At 37.0% G+C, this 20789-nt stretch overlaps 2 protein-coding genes and 1 long non-coding RNA gene across 3 annotated transcripts; 2 read left to right on the top strand and 1 right to left on the bottom strand.

Annotated features, from left to right (window-relative positions):
- The first annotated feature begins 722 nt into the window (after window positions 1-722).
- Window positions 723-9995, top strand: LOC145232333 (recombining binding protein suppressor of hairless-like). Its single transcript, XM_080096927.1, has 13 exons — window positions 723-1102; window positions 2507-2568; window positions 2718-3367; window positions 3648-3836; window positions 4143-4368; window positions 4917-5091; window positions 5752-5889; window positions 6372-6484; window positions 6604-6744; window positions 7316-7477; window positions 8521-8624; window positions 9359-9613; window positions 9798-9995. The coding sequence occupies exons 1-12, from the start codon at window positions 736-738 to the stop codon at window positions 9585-9587; spliced, it is 2556 nt and encodes an 851-aa protein (XP_079953053.1). The 5' UTR covers window positions 723-735; the 3' UTR covers window positions 9588-9613; window positions 9798-9995.
- A 140-nt stretch (window positions 9996-10135) lies between these two features.
- Window positions 10136-15436, bottom strand: LOC145232334 (uncharacterized). The gene is made up of 9 exons (XM_080096928.1): window positions 15124-15436; window positions 14687-14827; window positions 14052-14208; window positions 13606-13746; window positions 13172-13308; window positions 12603-12810; window positions 11922-12094; window positions 11212-11493; window positions 10136-10764 (listed from the first exon to the last, which is right to left on the bottom strand). The coding sequence occupies exons 1-9, from the start codon at window positions 15415-15417 to the stop codon at window positions 10555-10557; spliced, it is 1743 nt and encodes a 580-aa protein (XP_079953054.1). The 5' UTR covers window positions 15418-15436; the 3' UTR covers window positions 10136-10554.
- LOC145232337 (uncharacterized) lies at window positions 13207-20732 on the top strand. The gene is made up of 4 exons (XR_013860863.1): window positions 13207-13270; window positions 13546-13767; window positions 14091-14217; window positions 20337-20732. It is a non-coding gene; the product is annotated as an uncharacterized LOC145232337 (long non-coding RNA).
- The last annotated feature ends 57 nt before the right edge of the window (window positions 20733-20789 follow it).

Below are 20789 nucleotides of genomic sequence, written 5' to 3'. Positions count from 1 at the left end.
TGTTATTACATCACAAACCTAATTGACTGTGCAATAAAAGCGAAACAAAGGCACGTTTGTCGGATATTATTTACCCGAACGAACCCATTGTTCGTGTCAGTTTTCTTAACCCTGCGAACTTTCAGTTGTCATTCGCGTGCCCCTATGACAACATACAAGTAATCGAATACGATTTTGACACTAAATCGTGTGCTAGGCCGGGATAGCTCTTTCCGTAATCTCACTCCCATTGTTTTAAAATTCTAGAATACCTGTTGGTTGTTCCTAGTCGCGAACCTCAGTCATAAACACTTGAGCAGGCAGACAATCAGTTGGTCTCAGTCTAGAATAGACAGAGGTTTGAATTAGTGTGTTTTATTGGTTTTAAACTGCTAAGCAAAATAAATTATCAGGCAAATTGGTTAGGAAATCAAAGTAACTGTTACCGTTACCAAGTTTTTCTGAAAATTTAACATGCCAAATGTAGAATGTCGCGAAAATTATGTTTTTGTTATTGGGTATATCGTTTTGGCACTTTGGTTTTTCTTGTTCTTAAGGGCTGTATGTTAGTGTATGACTTCAGTTTCAACAATAACCAATTTCTAATTATTACTGCTAGGCTTAATGTAAACTTTATGCAGTAATTTTGCCAATTCTTTTTTTCATGCAAACTAACTAAAGAAAATATCTTATTCAGAACCAAACAGAGAAAATTTTAAGCAAGACAGAAGTCAAGGAATTTAACTAAAGGTCGTTATGTCTGACCTCTTTCTTCCCCCGATGGCCCCAACCACCCCTTTGCCCCATTTTCCCCTGCAGTCAGGCGCGGGGACCGACCTGGCACCACCAACACCTCTTCAGCGTTACTCCATGTATGATGTGGCTGAAGAAGATGACCCTACTATGGCCTGGGTGAGGGCCCTCCCTTCTCCGGGGTCTGGTCCCCAACCGGGTCGTTTTCTAGAAACCCCGCGCCCTGTTTTGGACCCGGAATGCAATAAGGCAGTGAGGGACTTCCCCGAAAGTGGCACTACCGTGAATAGCAAGGTTGTATCTGATGAAAAAGGAAAGAAACAGGATTTTGGCGAAGTTCAACATGCTAAACCTGCAAACACTTTGAAAGGTATGTATCTCTGCAGTTTGTGGAATATAGATGGTACAGTTATCTTTAAGGCTAAACCTGAGAAAAGGTAGTTTGGTGAAACAGGTAACAGGTGTTTGTTTTTTTCCAAGTGGTATTCGATTTCACAAGCAGTTAATATATGTTGACAATGTTTAAAACCATGCATCTTGTGAAGCTTTAAGGCTTTGTACATCAGCACAGCATAAAAATGGAGTTTTAGTGATACAATATGCCACCCAAAATCACTATGGTAACAAATCAACAATATAAAATTGGTCACCCCTGTCTGACTAAGTTTCCCGAGTGTGGCGGAATTTTAGCATCTAATTAACCAAAGCGCCCCGCGCACATTCTTCCAGCTGGCTGTAGTATAGGGTATGGCTTGAAGAAAGAAAAGTTAAGTTTGTGAAGAGTAGCAAATTTGTTCAGTACTTTGGTACAATAGTGCCTATGCAAAAATTCAGCAGAATAGTTTTTGAAGACCTGCTTCAGAGTATCAAAGAAAAGGTAGAAACAATGAAACAGGTAATGAAGTATTTTTCAAATCTGTTTAACCATTAAAAAAGTGATTGAATTCCATGCTGATGTGTGTTTAATAGTGCAATACACCGGGTTATAGCTGTTCGGGTTTTAATGGACTTTGTATGGTTTAATTAAAACAATTGTTCGGAAGTTAACTATTAAACGCAGTTTTATATTTAGCTTCGAGAAAGATAAACATCGATTGTATGGTTAGAGCGTTACGGTATTTAAAAACGCCACTGCAAAGGGTTATCACTGCTATAGTTTCATTGTAATGTTATACATTTTCAATCTAAATTTTGAGGTAAATGGAACGCTGATCAGAAGTACCCGGTTAAATTATGTCGTCATAATAATGTTGACTTGGCAAACGATTAACGTCATTTGTATTGCGTTTGTGTCAACTAAAGTCGTTATAAATAGATTGCACTTCTTATACGAAAGTTCTGTGGGAGCAGCAGCTTGAAAAAAGTTGGTAGCTTGTTTTTAGAATTTCGTAACTGGTAGAGCAGTGTAATAGGCATCGTTTTTTTACAGGTAGCAATATATTTTGCAGAAAAAGGACAGAAAAATGTTTCAAAAATTACAATTTCAATGTAGTTAGGTGGTTGCTTTTTAAAGTAAACGTTTAAACATTTGGTTTGTAGTCTAGTCTGGATTTCTTAAAGTTTTGTTCAGTTTAGCGTCTTTATGAAGAAAAATAGTATTTGTTGTTGAAATAAATAATTTGGCCGGTTTAGTAAAATCTTAAGAAAACAAATATTTGTTGTGTCCAAAACGGTTTAAATGTTGAAACAACCCAAATAGTGATTTTTTCTTCGTTCATAGTATTGAGTTGCTTATGTTACATTACAAGTTTCCGAACTGTTTGTTTACTTTTAGGCAATTTTACCGCACCAGAAAAAGAAGAAAAGAAAAGCATGGAAGGGCAATGCGAATTACTGGTAAGAAATAAAAGTTATTCCAATCCATTCAATTCCGTTTATGTGTAGGTTTATTTTTTTACAATTGACCTTCGTTTTAAATTTATTGCCCAACACAAAAAGCTTAGAAGGGGCAAATACATTTTTATCAATTGATCAAAATGTTTTAGAATCTTACAATGAGGGACAACGTCACCACCTCAAACAGCAGCGTCATCCCAGTTGCTCACGTCACAGCTGACGACTTAAATATTCAACAACAGCAGAATGTCGTTTTCGAGGATGTGTTGTCAATGGCAACGAGGAACGCCGGAATATCGTCAGATAACAGCGAGTTTGTGAACGAAGATTTCTCCGCGTATTTGTGCTCCTCGAACGCTGGTTGTTACGTCACAGACGAATCGCAGAATCTCGCGCAACCTGCGTCATCCGGTTTTGAAAACACAATTTACCAACAAGTTTCAGCGGACAACGCGAATGTGACAACTTATAACCACGAAATTTCCGAAGCCGCTTACCAGAACTGTATTGACAACATTCACCAAAACTTGGCCGCTTCGAGTAAGAATTTTTGCCAAACACTGCCAGCCGATCTTTCCTTTCCAAGAAACAGCGACGTCAAGTTGCCGCCTTCCGTCGAAACTCAAAACATCCCCGAAACTCGACATAGAAAACGTAAGCTACATGACGTCATCAGCACAGCGGGGGAATCACCTCAATCGAAACGTCACTACGATGATGACGTCATACCGACAACGCCGATTCGTGAAGCCACGCCCCTTTTGACCCCGAGGTCAGAGGTTAACGATGAAGACAGGAGGTAAAAAATCTTCGTTGCAGTGTTTCCAAAATTAAAAACTTGTATTTTGCAAAAAGCAAAAAGTATTGATTTGGCCTTGACTTAGCCGTTTTCAGCAACGTTGAGTTGTGATATTTCGTTAAAATGTTGTTAGTACAAATTATAGTGGGATGTAAATACGGATTTAACTTTGGTTCCAAAGAAACACGAAGATAAAAATGCTTATTGTCGAAAGTGATTCTTTTTTTCTGATACTTGTTTCCATTTTTTCCTCTTTTTTTTTTTTTTTTTTTTCACTCAGAGCTGCATCAGTGGGCAGCAGCATTTGCAGCAGTCTTACTCCTGAACTGCTGGTTGCCAAGGAAAAGCGGATGCCCGACAAGAAACTCATGGGCGACATCGTGCGGCGGTACCTGCGGAAACGTGAAGACATGAAAGTGGCGATATTACATGCGAAAGTTGCCCAAAAGTCGTACGGCTCCGAGAAGAGGTCGGGCTAACCTTGTTTTATATTTAGCTGCAAATGATTAAAGTGAATTAATTGCTAATTTCGTAATTGCTGTTTCATTAAGACGTGCATTTGTTACTATTACTGAAGACGTAGTACTTCTATGTTCCCACGTTAACAGAAAGAAAAAAATGTTATCGTTTACAAAAAAACTGTCGTTTGAAGTAAAATACACAAAAAATAGTTTTTATTTAAAATGTCATTTGTTGACTACTGCCTTAAAACACCTTAGTGACGTCATAAACCGAGCAACGTCATCAGTTATGACGCAATACTCCTGTTTTGTAGGTTTTTCTGTCCCCCGCCATGTGTTCATCTTCTCGGCAGCGGTTGGAAAACTAAACAACGTAGGAAGCTGACGTCATCAGTGCTCACTCCTCTCCCCTCCCCCGCCACATCTACGTCATCAGCAGCCCCCCAATCAGGAGTTGGGGCTTCGGAGATCTGTTTGTTCATGGGGGTCGGAGGGGGTGAAAACGATCTGCAGCAAGTTTCGTTCGATTTTCCCGCAAAGGTCAGTTTGAAAAGTCGGGATAGTTTAAAGAAAGCCGATTTTTTCAACAATAGTTTTTCTATAACAACAAAACGAGTATTGCTCTTCAGCAGTTTTTTTGATAAACAAACGTCGTTTCGACGTCCCATAGGAGACTCCGTTATATAGACATAAGGTCGTATCTTCAAACACAAAGTATCTTTGGTTTTATACGAACTGAATATGTCATTTAAAATGTCTAACATGCCGGGCAAAAATATCCATTTCTGTTATGAAATTGCCTAATGCCGTTTCTTAGCAACAAATTTTCATTCTCATCTTGATATTTGTTTCCAAAAATCGTTTTAAAGTTTTTTTTTATGATTTAGTTACTTTTAATGTATTTTCCAATTGCAAACATGCGACCATTTACCCTTTGATAAAACTTTGGACAAAATATGGCATTAAATATTTAAATACAATTAACTGTGGGTTTCAACCACAATTTGAGCCAATCTATTTACACTAAACAATTTTAGTTTTTATTATGAACTAATTCAATCAACAATTAAATTAGTTTCTTTCAACAGAATTACGCGGCAGCGAAAACTCTCCACACTCCAGATTCGGACAAACGAAAAAATTTCGAGATTCATGTGAAAATGTTTTACGGCGACGGATCCGAAATCGGGCTTTTCCAGTCGCAAAGAATCAAAGTGATTTCGAAACCGAGCAAGAAAAAACAAAGCGTCAAAAATGCCGACCGTAGGTGGCGCTAAAGATACATACTTAATAATAATTTAACATATCTGTAATTGTACCGAGCGGTTGATTTGTCATCTAATGGCCTTCCAGTTTGTTGGAAGTAACAGGCCAAAATGCTATGCCTTACCAAATCTGTTCATTACCTGACCTGGGCATAAACCACAGAGGAAACTGGTTCACAATGGCCAAGTTAATTGCGTGGGATTCAGAGTGATGTCGGCTTAGTGTCATATTATCAATATAACAGAGTCAAGCCAATAAATGATCAGCAAACTGCAGACAGTGCACACTGTTTCTGCGTATATAGTCTTATCAGTGCACATGGTGATAAAACATTAATATTAACGTTAACAAACCTACCAGTGTAGCCATTTATTTTGTCCCCTACTTCACTCATGAAACCTTACAACTTACTTAGCATTTAATAGCTCCGTGCTTTTATATTTGCCATTGTGTTTGAAAAATTGTAGTTTTGTCAAACAACGTTTTTACAAATGTGTTTTAAAAACGAATTTATTGGACTTAATTGGAAAACATGTTCTGGTAAAAATCGTTTCGCATTAGTAGAAAAGCATTTCCGATTTTTTACATTTTACATCGATGTAATTGCCTGGTTATAACCCAAGTGTGGTAACAACAACAGCTACTTGTGTTTTTCAGTTTGCATCCCATCTGGCAGCAAGGTGTCGCTGTTTAACCGTCTTCGCTCTCAAACAGTCTCAACCCGATATTTGCACGTGACCAAGGAAGGATACAGGGCAAGTTCCTCCCACTGGGGGGCGTTCGCAATCCACCTGCGTAAGTTTTCTATGCTTCACTTGTAGTTTTTCATTTGTACACATTTTGATGTTTTAAATGCATATTACCACTAAAGTTTTTCGAATTAATGCTATTTTTAGCACACCTGTATTCATTCCATATTTATACTCTAATTTCAACAAATAAACGATCGTTTTTTAAAACGGTATTTTGTACCCCCACACTGTTTGTCTCGTATCTCAAGAGGGTAACATCCAAAAAGAGCTAAAACACAGCCTCATGTTTTCCGACTGGGCTTAAATTCAACCTTGAGTCGTCATATTATATTGTTAACCATATTAAAATTATATTTTCTCTATTTTAATTAAACAAGCATTATTTTGACACCATATTCTTACCCCCCTACATGGTGTCCCGTACCTCCAGAACCCTTGTCTTTAACAAACGGAAAAAGCTGGAAACTCAGTTCAAACTTAATTTGTAACCTCTAATTTCGATTCTACTTTATTTTCTTTTAACAGTCGACAACGAACATCCTGAGACTGAAGAATTCGAAGTAGAAGACGGCTACATTCATTATGGGACCACAGTGAAACTTGTATGTTCGGTGACTGGATATGCTTTGCCCAGATTGGTGAGTTAAAACTAAATATCAATTCATTCTCCTTTTATCGTGCCGGTAGTGGAACTCATTATGTCGTTATCATGTAAAAACAAGTAAAATCACACATTATCTCGTATTTTTACCGTCAGATCATCCGAAAAGTGGATAAGCAGAACGCGATACTGAACAGCGACGAACCGGTGTCACAACTGCACAAGTGCGCCCTCTATCTAAAGGACACCGACCGACAATATTTGTGTTTGTTGAAAGAAAAAATTGTCGTTTACAAGGTAAAGAAAATGCCTTGGCACAAGCGTTGATTTGTAGCAGGCTTCTAAACCACCCCTCAAATTATATGTATTTTCTCAAATCAAGTTTTCGTCTGCAAACATTTTCTCAAAAAGTATTTAAATTTAACCGAATTCTAATTGAGTCCAGATGTGCTAGTTTAACCAAGACGTATTTTTACTGTTGTTTTTTAATAAAACATAATGGTTTAATTACTTTTAATAACCTGTTTAGCTTCTAATTAATTGATATAAAGCATACATGCCATAACACGCTTGAAAATGTGTATTATTCTGCGTTTATAACAATTATAAGGTTAACAAGGCCAAATACAAAAATCGGATACCTGAAATTCTTTAATAAAACTGTCTCCTTTTGTTATACCCGCAAACTAAAAAAAAGTGTCAAAAAGGTGTTAAAATTCGGGTGTATACCCAATCAAAATAGCATCGTGACCATTAACTGCCCCCGAACACCCAGCAGCCGTACTCAGTGGGTGGTCTTACACCCATGTTTACACCTTGAAGCCAACATCTGTCACAACTATTATCAAACATTCATACCGCTATACAGGCTTCACCACACGCAAAACATGAAAACGTGGACTGCTTGACTGACGGGGCTTGTTGGACGATTATTTCAACTGAAAAATCGGAGTATACGTGGAGTGACAGCCCATTTAATTTGGTCAACAATGTCCCTGTAACACCTGTACCCGTTGTGCGGAATATGGAGGTAACGACTCTATTTAAGGAATTATTTTATGTAGCTGATGTGGCCTTCTTATCAGTGATAATGGCATGAGCATTTGCCCAAACGTTTGAAAAATTAGGAATGTCGCTGTTTTCGTCTATTTGGGACGTTATATTAATTTTTTTATGCTTTTGATTTTTCCCATAGAGATTAACTAAAAAAAGCTATTTAATTCAAGAGAAACTTTTTCCATCAAAGACTTTTCATTTTTTCTTTACTATTTTCCGTAAAATAATTGACTTCCATTAGAATATTTTTGGCAATATTTACCAATTCTAGCGACTGCATTGTTTTGACAGCGCCAAGTTGTGTGACGTCACAAATACATTAACAATGCCTGTGTTCCACATTCCAACACGTCACAATCGGGCGTGGGAAATTACTCTAAAACGCGTTTTTTGTTTTGGATTTTTGCTGCAAACAACAGCCCCTAAGTAGAACGGGACCCCGTAATGGTCGTGACGCAATTAGGGGGCTGATTGTGACGTCATAGGTCATGCCCCCCAAACCCCCGACCCAGTATTTTACTTTAAAGTCGACCGAAGTCGCTATGTCAATATTTGTTTCACGCGTTTAAAACTGAAGTCTCTTTGTTTCATGACTTTAAAAGCAGTAACTAAACCTACTTTAAATTCAATATACTTGCGATTACGTCATTTGGGAACTATGAAACTTACAGTCCTGAGATCCTTGGGTACCTTGTTGTTTTACCTAAAAGGGCGTGTGAATGTATTTACCAAAACATTTTTTCTGATACAATTTTAAAAAAAAGTTATTAAATCACATATTTGTTGGATTTCAACCAATGCCTTTTGGGATGCTAAGGAAACCAATGTAAGGTTATTCAGCATCGCGCTTTTAATAGCTTTCGTTATAAATTAGGTGTTTGATTTTATTGAATACAAGTCATTTTAAATCAGGAACAAGCACAAATTCAATTGTATTTTAGCAGATTTAGTAACCAACTAAGCTATTTTTTTCAGTTTTAATACACTAATATCAAAACTTGGATTTTGTTATTTCAGATTAACGGAGGTGGCGATATGGCAATGGCAGAACTGACTGGGGAAAATTTTGCACCAAATCTCACAATCTGGTTTTCATTTGTTGAAACAGAAACTATGTTCAGGTATGAAAACTGAATAGTGTTTTTTTTTAACTCTCATACAAAGTGAACGAGAGTTTTTTTTAAACTCAACTTTTTCCAAATCGCAAGATGCATCGCACTGAAATTAGCCGTTACGTTTATTCTCCTGCGACAAGTTGTAGGATAGAGTGGCCCGCCTTGTCCCTGCGTGCCTGCGCTCAGGCTGTTAATATCTTTTTAAAAGTTGTGCCCAATCGCAGGGTTGGAAATTATTATCAAATTGGTCGGTTTCAGACCAGTAATTTCCCGAAAGTTTACTTGCACACATATTGCTTTTTTCCCATTGCACTGTTTACTTCCAGACCTGAAGTACATTGGTTTAAACAATACTGTGCTTTATCTTCGGTTTGTATAAACCAGGGGTTGGCAACTTCTGGCACGCAAGGTGTTTTTTCATGGCACACCAACCGATTTGCGATTTTATATTGAATCATGCCATTGTCTTAAAATTCAGCATTGCATGCACAAACATGCACTCTGCTTTCTCTTTATTATTGATATCTGCCGGCACGAAATTGAGAAAACGTTGGCACGCGAGGTCATTAACACATGGAAATAACAAGTAAATTGGCACGCATCGGCTAAAAGGTTGCCGACCCCTGGCATAAACGTTTCATGACTGGGCCCAATAATAATTATGCTCTCAATTAAACTCATAATTATAACTTGAGAGTCAAACGGAGCTTTTCAAGTAACCTGGCCTGTTACATTCGCAGATGTTCCAATTGTTTGGTTTGTATAATCCCCGAAGTTTCAAAGTTTCACGCAAAATGGAAATACGTGAAAAGGGCGTTTAAAGTTCCACTTCTATTAGTGAGGGACGATGGGGTGATTTACCCGTGTGGGATTAACTTCTACTACACCCCCGAACCTGGACCCAAAACCCCTAAACAACCCACAGTGAAGGAAATATTAAAGGGGAGGTCGTTTTTGGAATATGAATAAATTTTGTGGCAGCTTGTGCAATATCGGTGAGTACTTTCGGTTAAGTTCTTTATTCTTATTTGATGCATTTTTTTCTGTCTTGTTTTACGAGATAGCGGCATTTTATTATGGCGTAAAAAATCCTTTCAGTTGTATGCAGATTTTTTAAGAGCCTAGTTTTTTTTAAATATTTTAATATATTTGATTTAATGCATAATTTTTGGATTGCAGGTGATGTTATTGCTTTTTGAGGTTTTGGTTTGGTTTTAACAAATTGGATGCAACTATAATTCTTTGTTGGAAAATATTTTCAAGTGCAATCTATTTATTGTAGTGTTATTATCTTCTGTGTCAAGCACTGTAAACTGCCTTAAGTGGGTGAATCTGTGTCTGAAGTTTAAGGTATAAACATGAATATTGCATCAAAAACATACTTGTATTGCGACTTACATTCATTAGCTGGTAAGTACAGCCTTTACAATGTTGTAATGTTATGCTCACATAACCATATAACAAGTTTTAAAGTTTGACAAGACAATATTACGAGAAGTATGAAAGTAACAGGTTGAAGCACTGTGGAATAAACCAACTAGGATCTGGTACAATTTTGTTGATAAGTGGCTATAGGTTGGAAAAGTATTATTACTTTTTACTTATCTGGCCATAACATTTTAGCTGTTTTTAAGTTCAGATGTCATTAAAGCAACACAGTTTTTTTTCTTTAAAGTAAAAGTGTGATTAAGTTTGACGGCAATCGCTTTTTCAGGGCTCATTCGACTTTAACAAGTAAATATGAAAGCTATGTACAAATAAAAACGAAAACACAAATGACAAATTTGTATCAAAATGATGCAAAAACCAAATCTGGTAAAAATATTTGAATCACAGAAGAACGTATCAGCTGGAATAATCCAAAGTATGTTTGGCCTATTTCAGCAAACGAGCATTTCAGAAGATGAAATAAATTAGAGCCATCCAGCACAAAGAGTCAATCTCTTGTCATTTCATACAGTGAACTAAATTGTAGCAACCATTCCGGCTGGGCAAATCTCTGACATCCCATGTATTTATTTCGTAATTCACTTGGTCGTTCAGCTAGCACGGGAAGGCCTTGTTCAATGGGAGCTCCGTAAATCGTGAAGTCTTGTGCTCTTCTGGCTGCTGTGAGGCTAACCTGACTTCTCCAGTAGCCCAAAGCCTGTGAAGGTTAAATAAGAATCAATGAAATAACTTGGTAATTGTGACTTAAGTTCAGGTATTGTCGCAAAGTTTGCCGAATGGTTTGTGTAACCGCCTTGTGTTTCCAAGGTTGTGGGTTCTATTCCTACCTCGGTTATTTGATTGTACCTAAACTAGAAACTTTTGCTGTATTGTTCCAACCCAGTGGAATCCTATGGGTTAAACTAGTTGAAGCACCAACAGTCTAATACGAAAAATCAAATACAAAAGATCCTACGGACTTGCATTTGAGGCTGCTGGACGGCGGCCTTATTGTGAACACAACGCATTTAGGCGTTGCCCACCCACCAAGGATAAAAATAAAGCAAGCAAAAGATTACTACACAAAACTGTCAAAAAATGCAACTATTCTGTTCTTTTTTCTCTCATTTAAAGATTGTTTAGTGAAGTCACAATACAAACTTACGTCATAAGCCCACGAAACCGGGTGCAAATGTGACAGCGCACTCCAGTGGCGACTTATTTCGTCCCTCCACGAGTAATCATACTCTCCGCCACTAGAGAGCAGCACAACGCGGTTCCATGATGACGTAGTAGCTGGATATACGGGTGATGACGACATCTGACGTAATCGCGTCGTCAGAATTCCAGAATAGCTCTGATCGGCGAAGATGAACACGTGGTTTGCGTCACAATCAGCCACGTCATCGATAAGTTCCTCAACTGTGTATGTTTCGGTACTTTGTGCCTAGAGGGGGGGAGGTTTACGTGTGTTTAATTCTTGCTGTGAATGTTTCATTGATTAACTATCAATTGGCGCAATTCTTACCAATTAATGCGAAAATAAGGTTCTAAGCCCCATTTTAGGCAATACAGGGCACCAGTAATGCCAACATAACTAGGAAGTGGCAAAACAAAGATTACTTTGTAGTTTGCAAACTCAAAAAAAAACGTGCCTGTTAAGGGATTCTGGTCTCATGTCATTTTAAAAATGTATAAGCATACGTACTGTATTAAAAGCTATTTACTTTAAGGGATAATCAAAAGGTGTGCTTTAATACCTGCAGGTGTCTTAAATGGGATCTTTTTCACGGTTAAACTTGAATATCTTTTTGCCTCTCTCAAATAATTATCTCCATCAAGCATAAAAATTTGAACACAACAACATTATTTTACCTCGCCATCCCCGTTTGTGTCCCACAACAGAATGGAGCCATCCGACGTAGCCGGGCCATTAAGGTAAATTACGAAAGAATCGACGCAAAGTGACGTTCTGCACAGTGTGGTCACGTGATTTCTTATCGCGTTCTTGTTGCTGGCAGGCAGACCATGACGATAGGAGTCATCGACTACACGAAAAGCAGAATACTAATTTTTTTTTTTTTGGTTTTGGAGTAGGTACATTTTTTGATTTGATTCCTTTTAGAAGTAATGTAAGTTATATCAAGTGCAGTAAAGTTGATCCTTTTCATACCTTTGGTAAAGCAATTCAGCAGAAAGTGCACTAAAAATAGCATTTAAGCCATGATTTGCCACATTGTTTAAAATGCACTCTATATTGTCAACGTATGTCGTGTAAAAGTGACTTCACTTCGGTTTAAGACATAGGTGAATAAATGGGATCTGCCCTGAACCGTCGAAGCAGACCAGCGATCACGACACACTCGCATAGAAAATATAATACTCCAAGCCTATTAAAGGCGCTAACCAATGCTTGGTGACCGACTGGTTGGGTATAACGCCTTTAATAGGCCTGGCGTACTATGATCTCACATCTGTTTGTTGGGGAGAAATCAGACACCATTAACAAAAACCTTCAGGCAAGAAGGTATTTAAACAGATTTTAGATGAACTTACGGGGAACGTTTCCGTTGCCGTTGTAAAAGACTTGGATTTTATTTTTCTTGAATCCGTTTCGCTTTAACATTTCATAAAAGCGTTGTAGATTTTCTTCGTGGCGCGTGACCATTGTTTCGTCATTCCAGCCTCCGAACAGCGTCATAGCGTGGTCGCAAGTTTCCAAACGGTCGCAGAGAGATGTTTGGGGTCTCGGAGCGGCTGTACCCTGGTAAAGTGGTAAAATTTGCGTCATTTCACACAAAATACGCACAAACAACGTTTCGTGTAAAAATACCTTATTTTTACATTTAATTTTTAATGTTGTGATTGTTTTAATATTTCCAAACATCAATATTTGATTTGAAATATAATATTCAAATGGTGCGATCAAATAAATAAATTTTATTTAAAAAAATTCACAAATTTTGACAGACTCACGCTTTTATTTCTATAGATTGGGGGTTTCCCCAACCATTGCCGCCATTTAAAATTAGAGGATTGTAGTAAACATAAAATCCGAAAATTTTTAAAGTTTTAATGACCTTAACCGCACAATTGTAGCAAATTATCTGACATTTAAAGCTTACCGTTTCGTAGCAGCGTTTTGAGTTTGCCACCAATTCACAATCAGACTCAATTTTCGAGGTTGTCAGCAACTGTTTGGGGCAAGAACCGAAACCGGCAATGTAAGGGAAACATTCCAGTGTTTGATCACGCTTTAAGCCTGTGAAGAAAATAAGCCAGATACTATTGTTTTAATAACGTTTTTGGAAAATACCAGGTGCAGTAAAATAGAGCATATTTGCAATTTATTGTTTCCTCATTTCAGTAGGTTTGCAAAACGTAGCCTTTTCTACATATTAAATCATTCTATACAATATACTATGCAGGTTATGCAATATACCATGTTTAACTGTACTTTTAGTACAGTCATGGCCAACAATCCCTTTACTTTTTCTAGGGAATTTCTGCAAGGGTTATAATCAAGTGGATTGTGAAATCTTAAAATGAACTTAGTTACCTGGGGTTTCTTGAGAATGGTCGTACACTGTTGGAATAAAGTTGATTTCACATTTTTTGGAGAGTTGTTCGGATGTAAATTGGAGTCTGTGGATGTTTCTGCATTTACTTCTCCGAGCAAGAGTTAAACACAAACCAGAGTCTGTAAAATTGACAAAAACTGGTAAGAGAATTGAAATAAAAAGGTTTTAAAATAAAATTCTACATGTAATTTTACAAATTGTTCTACAATTTTTTTGAGTACATTCTGCCAAATTTCTTTCTTTCTCAAATTTGGCATTCAAAGCATTTAACAAATAAAAAACATTTAAAGGAACTTTTTATACATACAATAACAAATGTTTTGATTAATCTACAGTTTAGGCTTAAAGCAAGCCAAATCTAGTTAGAATAAGTGTGTACTAACCCCAGATAAGAATCAATCAATTAAATTGGTATTGTACTTACCAAAATACAATCCTCGCTTTAAATGGCATTTCGATTTAGTGAGCGCATCGACATAAAAGACAAGCACAAGATGACCGAAGCTCGCTGTGGGAAAGGGATCTACCACTGCTATTGCTTGATGGGAACTATGATCTCGAAGTTTACCTTCAGGAATCGCCTACAAAAAGTAAGTCTACACTTTCATATCACTTTCTGTACATTTATTCCTCCTGGCGCTGAATTTTCTTTAGTGAACAGATTTTTGTTGTTAATTTTGTTTTTGCATGTACCTTGACTTGACCAACCTATGGTAGGTCATGTTCATTGAAACTTGTTCATTTTAAACAGTAAGTGAGCATTTTCAAGTGGAATTATAAGTTGCAGCCACAAAATGGTAGTGTTCTGCCAAAGGCTTTATTGCTGGCAATTTTTACGATGTGTTTATTTTGCTTGGCCAAAGAAATCATAGCCACACAATTGCACTAAAACAATCACCAGAAATCTTTTATACATCTAAATAAATAAAAAATTATGTTGAAAACCATACTTTAATGACTATACAAAACTCATACCACTGGTCATACCACTCACTTTGAAAACACCTTATTTTGTCATTTATGCAGTACAATATCAGTTCCAAATGTTAACAAACTTACAACAGAGTATACTGTGTTGATTCTTCTTGGTGTCGCATAAAACCTCATTTGTTCGAAAGAAATTTGTTTGAGTGTTTCACATCTTGATTCACTTGTAAACTTGGGTCGAACTGTGCTACAATTAATAGCCAGCATATATGCCTGCAAAAAACACGCGATAACAATGCTAAGATTAAAACATTTTTTTGGTTGCATAAGACTGAATAATATTACTGGATCACTACTTTGTGTATAGTATAGTATAATTTAATCCATTCTTGAGACGTTTTGGGATAATTATCCAGACTTTTTATCATTTTTTAAACTGATTCAAAATGATTTAAACTTAATTAAGTTAAATGAATTGTCTTTAGTACCACAAATTAACTAAACAAACGCACAAAATGACTGACAGTTTTCGCACATTTGTTTAAAGTTGTAACAACAAATTATCATACCTGAACATATGCCGCTAACCAGGTGACAAATGTCTTTGAAGTTGAAGGTCGGTTGACAGACAGGTGCAGGTTTGAGCCGACGGGCACGTTGTGTCGTAAGTTCGTCCGTGGCGCGTTGTTTCCTTGCGCAGTATTTCGGGCGCTGTGTTCCCGCCTCCGACTGGCCAAATTTCCCGAAGTCTGTGTTCCATTACTTGTGTCATTGGTCGGTGAGTTGCGAAGGCGTCCAGCGCTTGGCATGCGCGCGCATGCCAGAACGACGCAAAAGCAAATTAACAAATGTATGGTTCTCATATTTGCCTGTTGTTAAAACCGTCTCCTTTGCAACAAAAAGTAACAGAGATATATTTAAGCAAACCGGAGTAAAAACTTTTTGCTAAAATAATTTCTAGTCTCTGTTTTTGGTGCAGTTGCTAACCTTGGCCCTCGCACCTAAAATGGCAAAGTTCTGTTTTTCGCCATATATAAGCTTCAAAATTTTTTTCACTGGTTTTGTAACGAAAAAGAAAATATTTTAAATATTTGGTGCGATCAAGGGGATTTCCCACGTCCTTGAATGATGCAATCGTGAATGTTTTTTGCAGTATACATTTGTGTAACGTTGTGACTTTTCGATTTAACCTTATTTAGTGGAAAATAGACAGAAAATAGAGAAACAAACACAGAATCTTAAAATAAAACCAGATTGTTTTTCTATTTTTTTTACCGCAACTACAAAACCACAATATCCTAATCGATAATTTTCGCACACATATTTTTCGTAAACGTAATTTTTTCCGCGGTTATTGGCTTTTAAAAAATCATTACAAAAAGTGAGCCTCGGTTTCTTCGTTAGGAGTTTTATAATTTATGTCGTTACAATTTATGTCAAAACTTATGAAATATATAAATCGTTTGTTACAAAAATAATGACAAGCATTTTACAGCCAAAGTCGTTGTTGATTGGTGTCATTGAAATTTAAAATAAAAGTTTATAGTTGCACACTTCAATATTTATGTATTTTCAACAGAGCGCCAGCTAAATATTGCAAATAAGAGACTTTTGCATAGATTTACTGAGTAAGAAGTTTTGCCTACTGGTTTACTTTTATTGCGTTTACCAAACTTTGAATGCTTAAGGGAAATAAAACTGGTTTCCTCAAAAATTCGACGCGTCTTTTCCCCACAAATGTTGGTTTTTAAGCGATCAAGAAATATTCGACATGAAAAGGTTGTCGCGTGTCGCAAAAAGTAGCTCCGGAATTCGGCTCGAAAAATCTGTTTTGACAAGCCTTGTTTTATTATCGTCCGCACTGGAATAACACAGCGCACTGACCAAAGGCTCCGGAGCTAGAAAAACATAAGCAACTTCCTTAACGTGACGCAGAACGCGTGGTCCCTATCACGAACAGGTAGCGCGTTAAACTCGAATTTTTTGAAGATTTTGACTCCGGAAATTTACTTTTGCGATTTAATTGGTGCTGTCACGACACTATGTTACGCTTGGAGGACGCTTGACAATTTGTTTTCGAATGCGACTCGCTTATATCACGCGATTGCATCACCACCACAAATTCCAATGACGGGGTGACGTTTTGACATTCACGCGTACACATACCTCATCCGATCGTATCTCTTAATTTGTAAAACCAACCAAACGGTGTCGTGTCGATTACCGGGTTAAACGGGGTGAAAATATGTTTTCCTGTCCATTGTTGTTGTGGATTGTTTAATAGCTCATATTATATGAAAAATCTCTTTTTAACAAATATAAAAACAGTTCTCTTCGCAAAAGTTCTACTTAACTTTGTATCATAGTTTTATTTATTGCACACTTTCATATGCTATTGTGGGTCGAATAACAACTTTTACCCGACAAAAACGGCTAATTTGATTTTCTACACGAATTGAATCATTAAAACTCCATGTTATAAGTAAAATGTCCCCGAAAAACGGTATATTTATAAAGACTCTGACAATTAGGTCAAAAAGCAAACTTTTGAAAAACATTTCATGAATTTTAAAGTGTCAAAAATATGTACTCAACTTTAAAACTATTTAAAACAAATTACTCACGACCAAAGAAATATTAACTTAAAAAATTTCACTCCTAAAATTACCCTGAAACGTTGTGAAAACAGCAAGACCGCTTACGTAATTTTGGAATGGTTTAGGGGTTCGGTTGAGGTCGAGAGGGTAAACGTGTTTGGGGCACGCGTTTTCGAATATTTGCGGTGGACAGAAAAGCAACATTCGCATCGCTACCGTATCAAAACACAACGCTCTAAAGAAACACTTGCGGTTGAGAGTTTGTTTTGCAAAACACGCGCCCGACTTCTAACAAATTAATCGCATGTTTTGGCCAAAGTTTGTTGTCTCAGCGGTTTTGTGGTTTAAAGGTAAAAAGCAAATACACCTTTCCGTGCGTTTAGTTTCATTATGAGTCTGTTTTAAATGTCACATCCTAATAAAAGCTACCAAAAAATAAATTCAACTATTTTGTAAGCTAATAGGCGCTATAGCAAAATCTTGTAGACGACTTAAATGTTTCCCGTTTCACGACTAGTTTTTAATTTGCGTAATAGTAATAATAACTATAATAAATCTAATAAAAAAATAAAAGCACCACAAAAATGTATCTGTCAAGATATTCAAAAAAGTTGGTCTCCAAACAACACAATTGTGTACTTGAAAGCAATAGAGTTATTAAAACCATGCTTGTTTTACATTTTTGAAAGGCTGATGGTTTACTAATTTGCTTGCCTGACTGCGTACTTACGCAGTATTTTTTACTTCACAAAAACACTGCTACATCGTTCGTCTTTGACTATTTTCCCTGATTTCACATGGGAACTAAACGATCCTATGATCTTAGTCTGTTGCGTGCTTGTTAGTCTGTGGCGTTTGTTGACAACAAGCTAAGGCAGACACTTGTACACTGATTAGAACAATGCTATACACTGTGCTAAAATTTAAGTAATAATGTGCCCTTCACTTTGTTACGCATTTTAATGTTTCAGCGCCAAGCGGCTGTTTAAGCTTGGCGATTGTACATTGTTTCGCTATGTTATTTTTGATGCAGTTCCCGTGGGTGATATGTAACCCATGCGTCTCGAGCTTAACTTAACCACTATGCTACAAATACATGGCAAAACGCGGTATCACCTCTTAACTAACATACTTTTGTCACCAACGAAAGTGATAAATTCGTACGTCGCAAGTCCGCTAGGCGTTTTGTCACTGGCAAAATCGGGTCTAGTTGTAAAACGTGACTCACTACTTAAAACTTACGCTCATCTGAAACTTATTGAACAAAGCTGGCAGTCATAACAAGATAATCATGATCTTATCGACAACACGGAGAAGCGCTCCGTAATAATCCGGAGGATGTGTCGTTTGATTGCCGTAAACTTCCGTAAATATATCGTCCTGATATTCATCTTTTTTCATCAGCGCGCAACTTTTCATTGATATTTTTTCGATTAAGGCGTTTTGTAGATAATGAAATTGTTTGTAGTTCAGGACTCGCCTGTTTGTTTACACAAAACAAATCTGAACCCAAAGACAAATTTGACGAAATGACTGTAAATGCATTCTAAATTGCCTTTTTTAAGGAACTGTGGTGCAATAGTGCTTTCTCCTTTTACATTTGTAAGTTATAACTTGATTAATTTACTTTTATCCGAGATTGGAAAATCGTTACAAGAATCACAATCAGTAAGTAAAGATATTGTAGGAAATTCATATTTCGGATAAATGGCATCTTCAATTCCTTATTCAAATAGAATCAAGTTTTCGTTTTAAATTGTTTCGTCTGTACCTTAAATTTATAATAGAGCCAGCATACAAAGTTTTGCTATCGATATTAGCACGACGTCATAAATACTTTATAAGTGACGTCACAAATTTACATTATGACGTATTGTTTGAAATTGCTGGTATTTTTTAACTGGCGTATTCCAAAATAAAGGCGTTGTATGTGACCTTGCATGCCACCCACGTGTTGAAGGTCACACGCGTCAAGGTCAACGCCGCGGGGATTTGTCGTAATCCTGTACCGCAACGGATTTGCTACACATACGTCATAGTTGTTGAACCGTCTGTGTGAGACGTTAAAGTGATGTAATGTTTGTTTTCTATTGGTTTTCGCCCAAGCTGGCGTGTTGACTGCGGTCAGACTTTCACCTCTGCAAAACCTGTTGTTTAGTCGATGCCGCGATATATTGTGTCTAAAAATGTTTCCTTTAGTATAGAAAGTTTGTCTTTAAACCAGGGGTGTGCAACCTTCGTCACTGTGGGGCCAAATACAATTGCCTTGATTAGATCACGGGCCGCGCCTTTATATGACACAAATTGATTTTACTTTTTTACCCGCATTTGATTCTAGCCGCATATTTTTAGGTCGCAAAAAATAGCACCGGGCGCATTAATCTGTTCAGAAATATATAATAATTGGACTCGTTTACCAGTACATTAAAGAAAATCCAATGGTCTCTGCGGGCCGCACAACCTTTAATGAATGGGTCGCATTTGGCCCGCGGACCGCTGGTTGCACACCCCTGCTTTTAACCACATAACGGCTTGTTAAGTACCTTCAGATTGGTTTCTAGGCTTTTTAAAAAGGCCTAAAAATGTTGGGCCTAATTAACAGCATAATATGTGTTACGGCCCAACTTTTTTTTAACTGTCACCTCACAAAAACAAAACTTGCAAACGTCCTCAAAGTCTGATGTATGTTTTCAATTGACCTCTACAACACCGATTAAACGCAATAGTTTTTTAAAGGGCCTTGTTACCTGCAGGTACCGTATAGGTTATACATGAGTGTGCCGTGATCGCTGGTCTGCATGAATGCTTCAGGGCTTGTCCCTGTATAAATGTATGTTCTTGTTTGTCTTAAAAGCTATTTTTATTTTTTACTTTCAGATATTCTTTTACACTTGATATTGTCAAGCGAAACTTTTTAATAGTCTTAATTTTTCATGATATTCTCTTGCATGTACAATCTTGTTGCTTTACGTTAGTAATCTATAAACATTTTGTTCTTCACTGATTTAGGAAGATTTTTTTCTTCAATAACTTATCGACATTTATTTCCTCAATAAATATTAACCCAAAAAATCTGCACATACCTACACCATGTGTTCTAACGATTTGATTGGTGTTTCTTTCACCGATAACTTCTGTTAACCTTTTTCACTTGTTTGCCTCAAAATAACTGCAATCGCGTTTAGATCTCCACTGATTCTGTAACACCGGTTTCCGTGGAAGCTTTTATTGTTGGAAGAGAAAAGGCTTTGAGCCGTAGAAAAAACAACACTCACATTGTTTGCGACAAAGCACACTTGATGCAAACATTAACTGTTGAAAATGCCAAACGTTGTGGCATTTAGGTTTCGTTGTCCACAGGGTTTTACCTCAGTTTACTAATATTGGTGTCACAGCATCTTTAGATCAGTGGGAGATTTTTATTGTGCTGCATCATATTATTGTCGGGGTCAGCTAAAATTCATAACCACGTGTGGTTCCAGCTGATCCTTTTTTGTTGCAACGCATTTATTTGTTCTGTTCATTGTGAAAAATTGTAACGTTTATTCTGTGCGCTGAAAACAAAATAAATTGAAATTGAATTGAATTGAATTGAATTTTGAAATGCAACTTTTGGTGTTGAAATTTGGGCGTAATTG

This window comes from Phallusia mammillata, chromosome 6 (assembly GCF_965637545.1).
Source record: "Phallusia mammillata chromosome 6, kaPhaMamm4.hap1.1, whole genome shotgun sequence".
Taxonomy (NCBI): domain Eukaryota; kingdom Metazoa; phylum Chordata; class Ascidiacea; order Phlebobranchia; family Ascidiidae; genus Phallusia; species Phallusia mammillata.
This window is presented reverse-complemented; position numbering and strand designations above follow the sequence as displayed.

Coding starts and splice junctions, on each gene's coding strand:
- LOC145232333 (XM_080096927.1), top strand. CDS start 736: ATGTCTGACCTCTTTCTTCCCCCGATGGCCCCAACCACCCCTTTGCCC. Junction 5,092..5,751: donor AAGCGTCAAAAATGCCGACC/GTAGGTGGCGCT, acceptor TGTGTTTTTCAG/TTTGCATCCCATCTGGCAGC. Junction 7,478..8,520: donor CCGTTGTGCGGAATATGGAG/GTAACGACTCTA, acceptor TTGTTATTTCAG/ATTAACGGAGGTGGCGATAT.
- LOC145232334 (XM_080096928.1), bottom strand. CDS start 15,417: ATGAGAACCATACATTTGTTAATTTGCTTTTGCGTCGTTCTGGCATGC. Junction 14,209..14,686: donor TCAACACAGTATACTCTGTT/GTAAGTTTGTTA, acceptor TACTTTTTGTAG/GCGATTCCTGAAGGTAAACT. Junction 11,494..11,921: donor ACACAAACGGGGATGGCGAG/GTAAAATAATGT, acceptor CCCCCCCTCTAG/GCACAAAGTACCGAAACATA.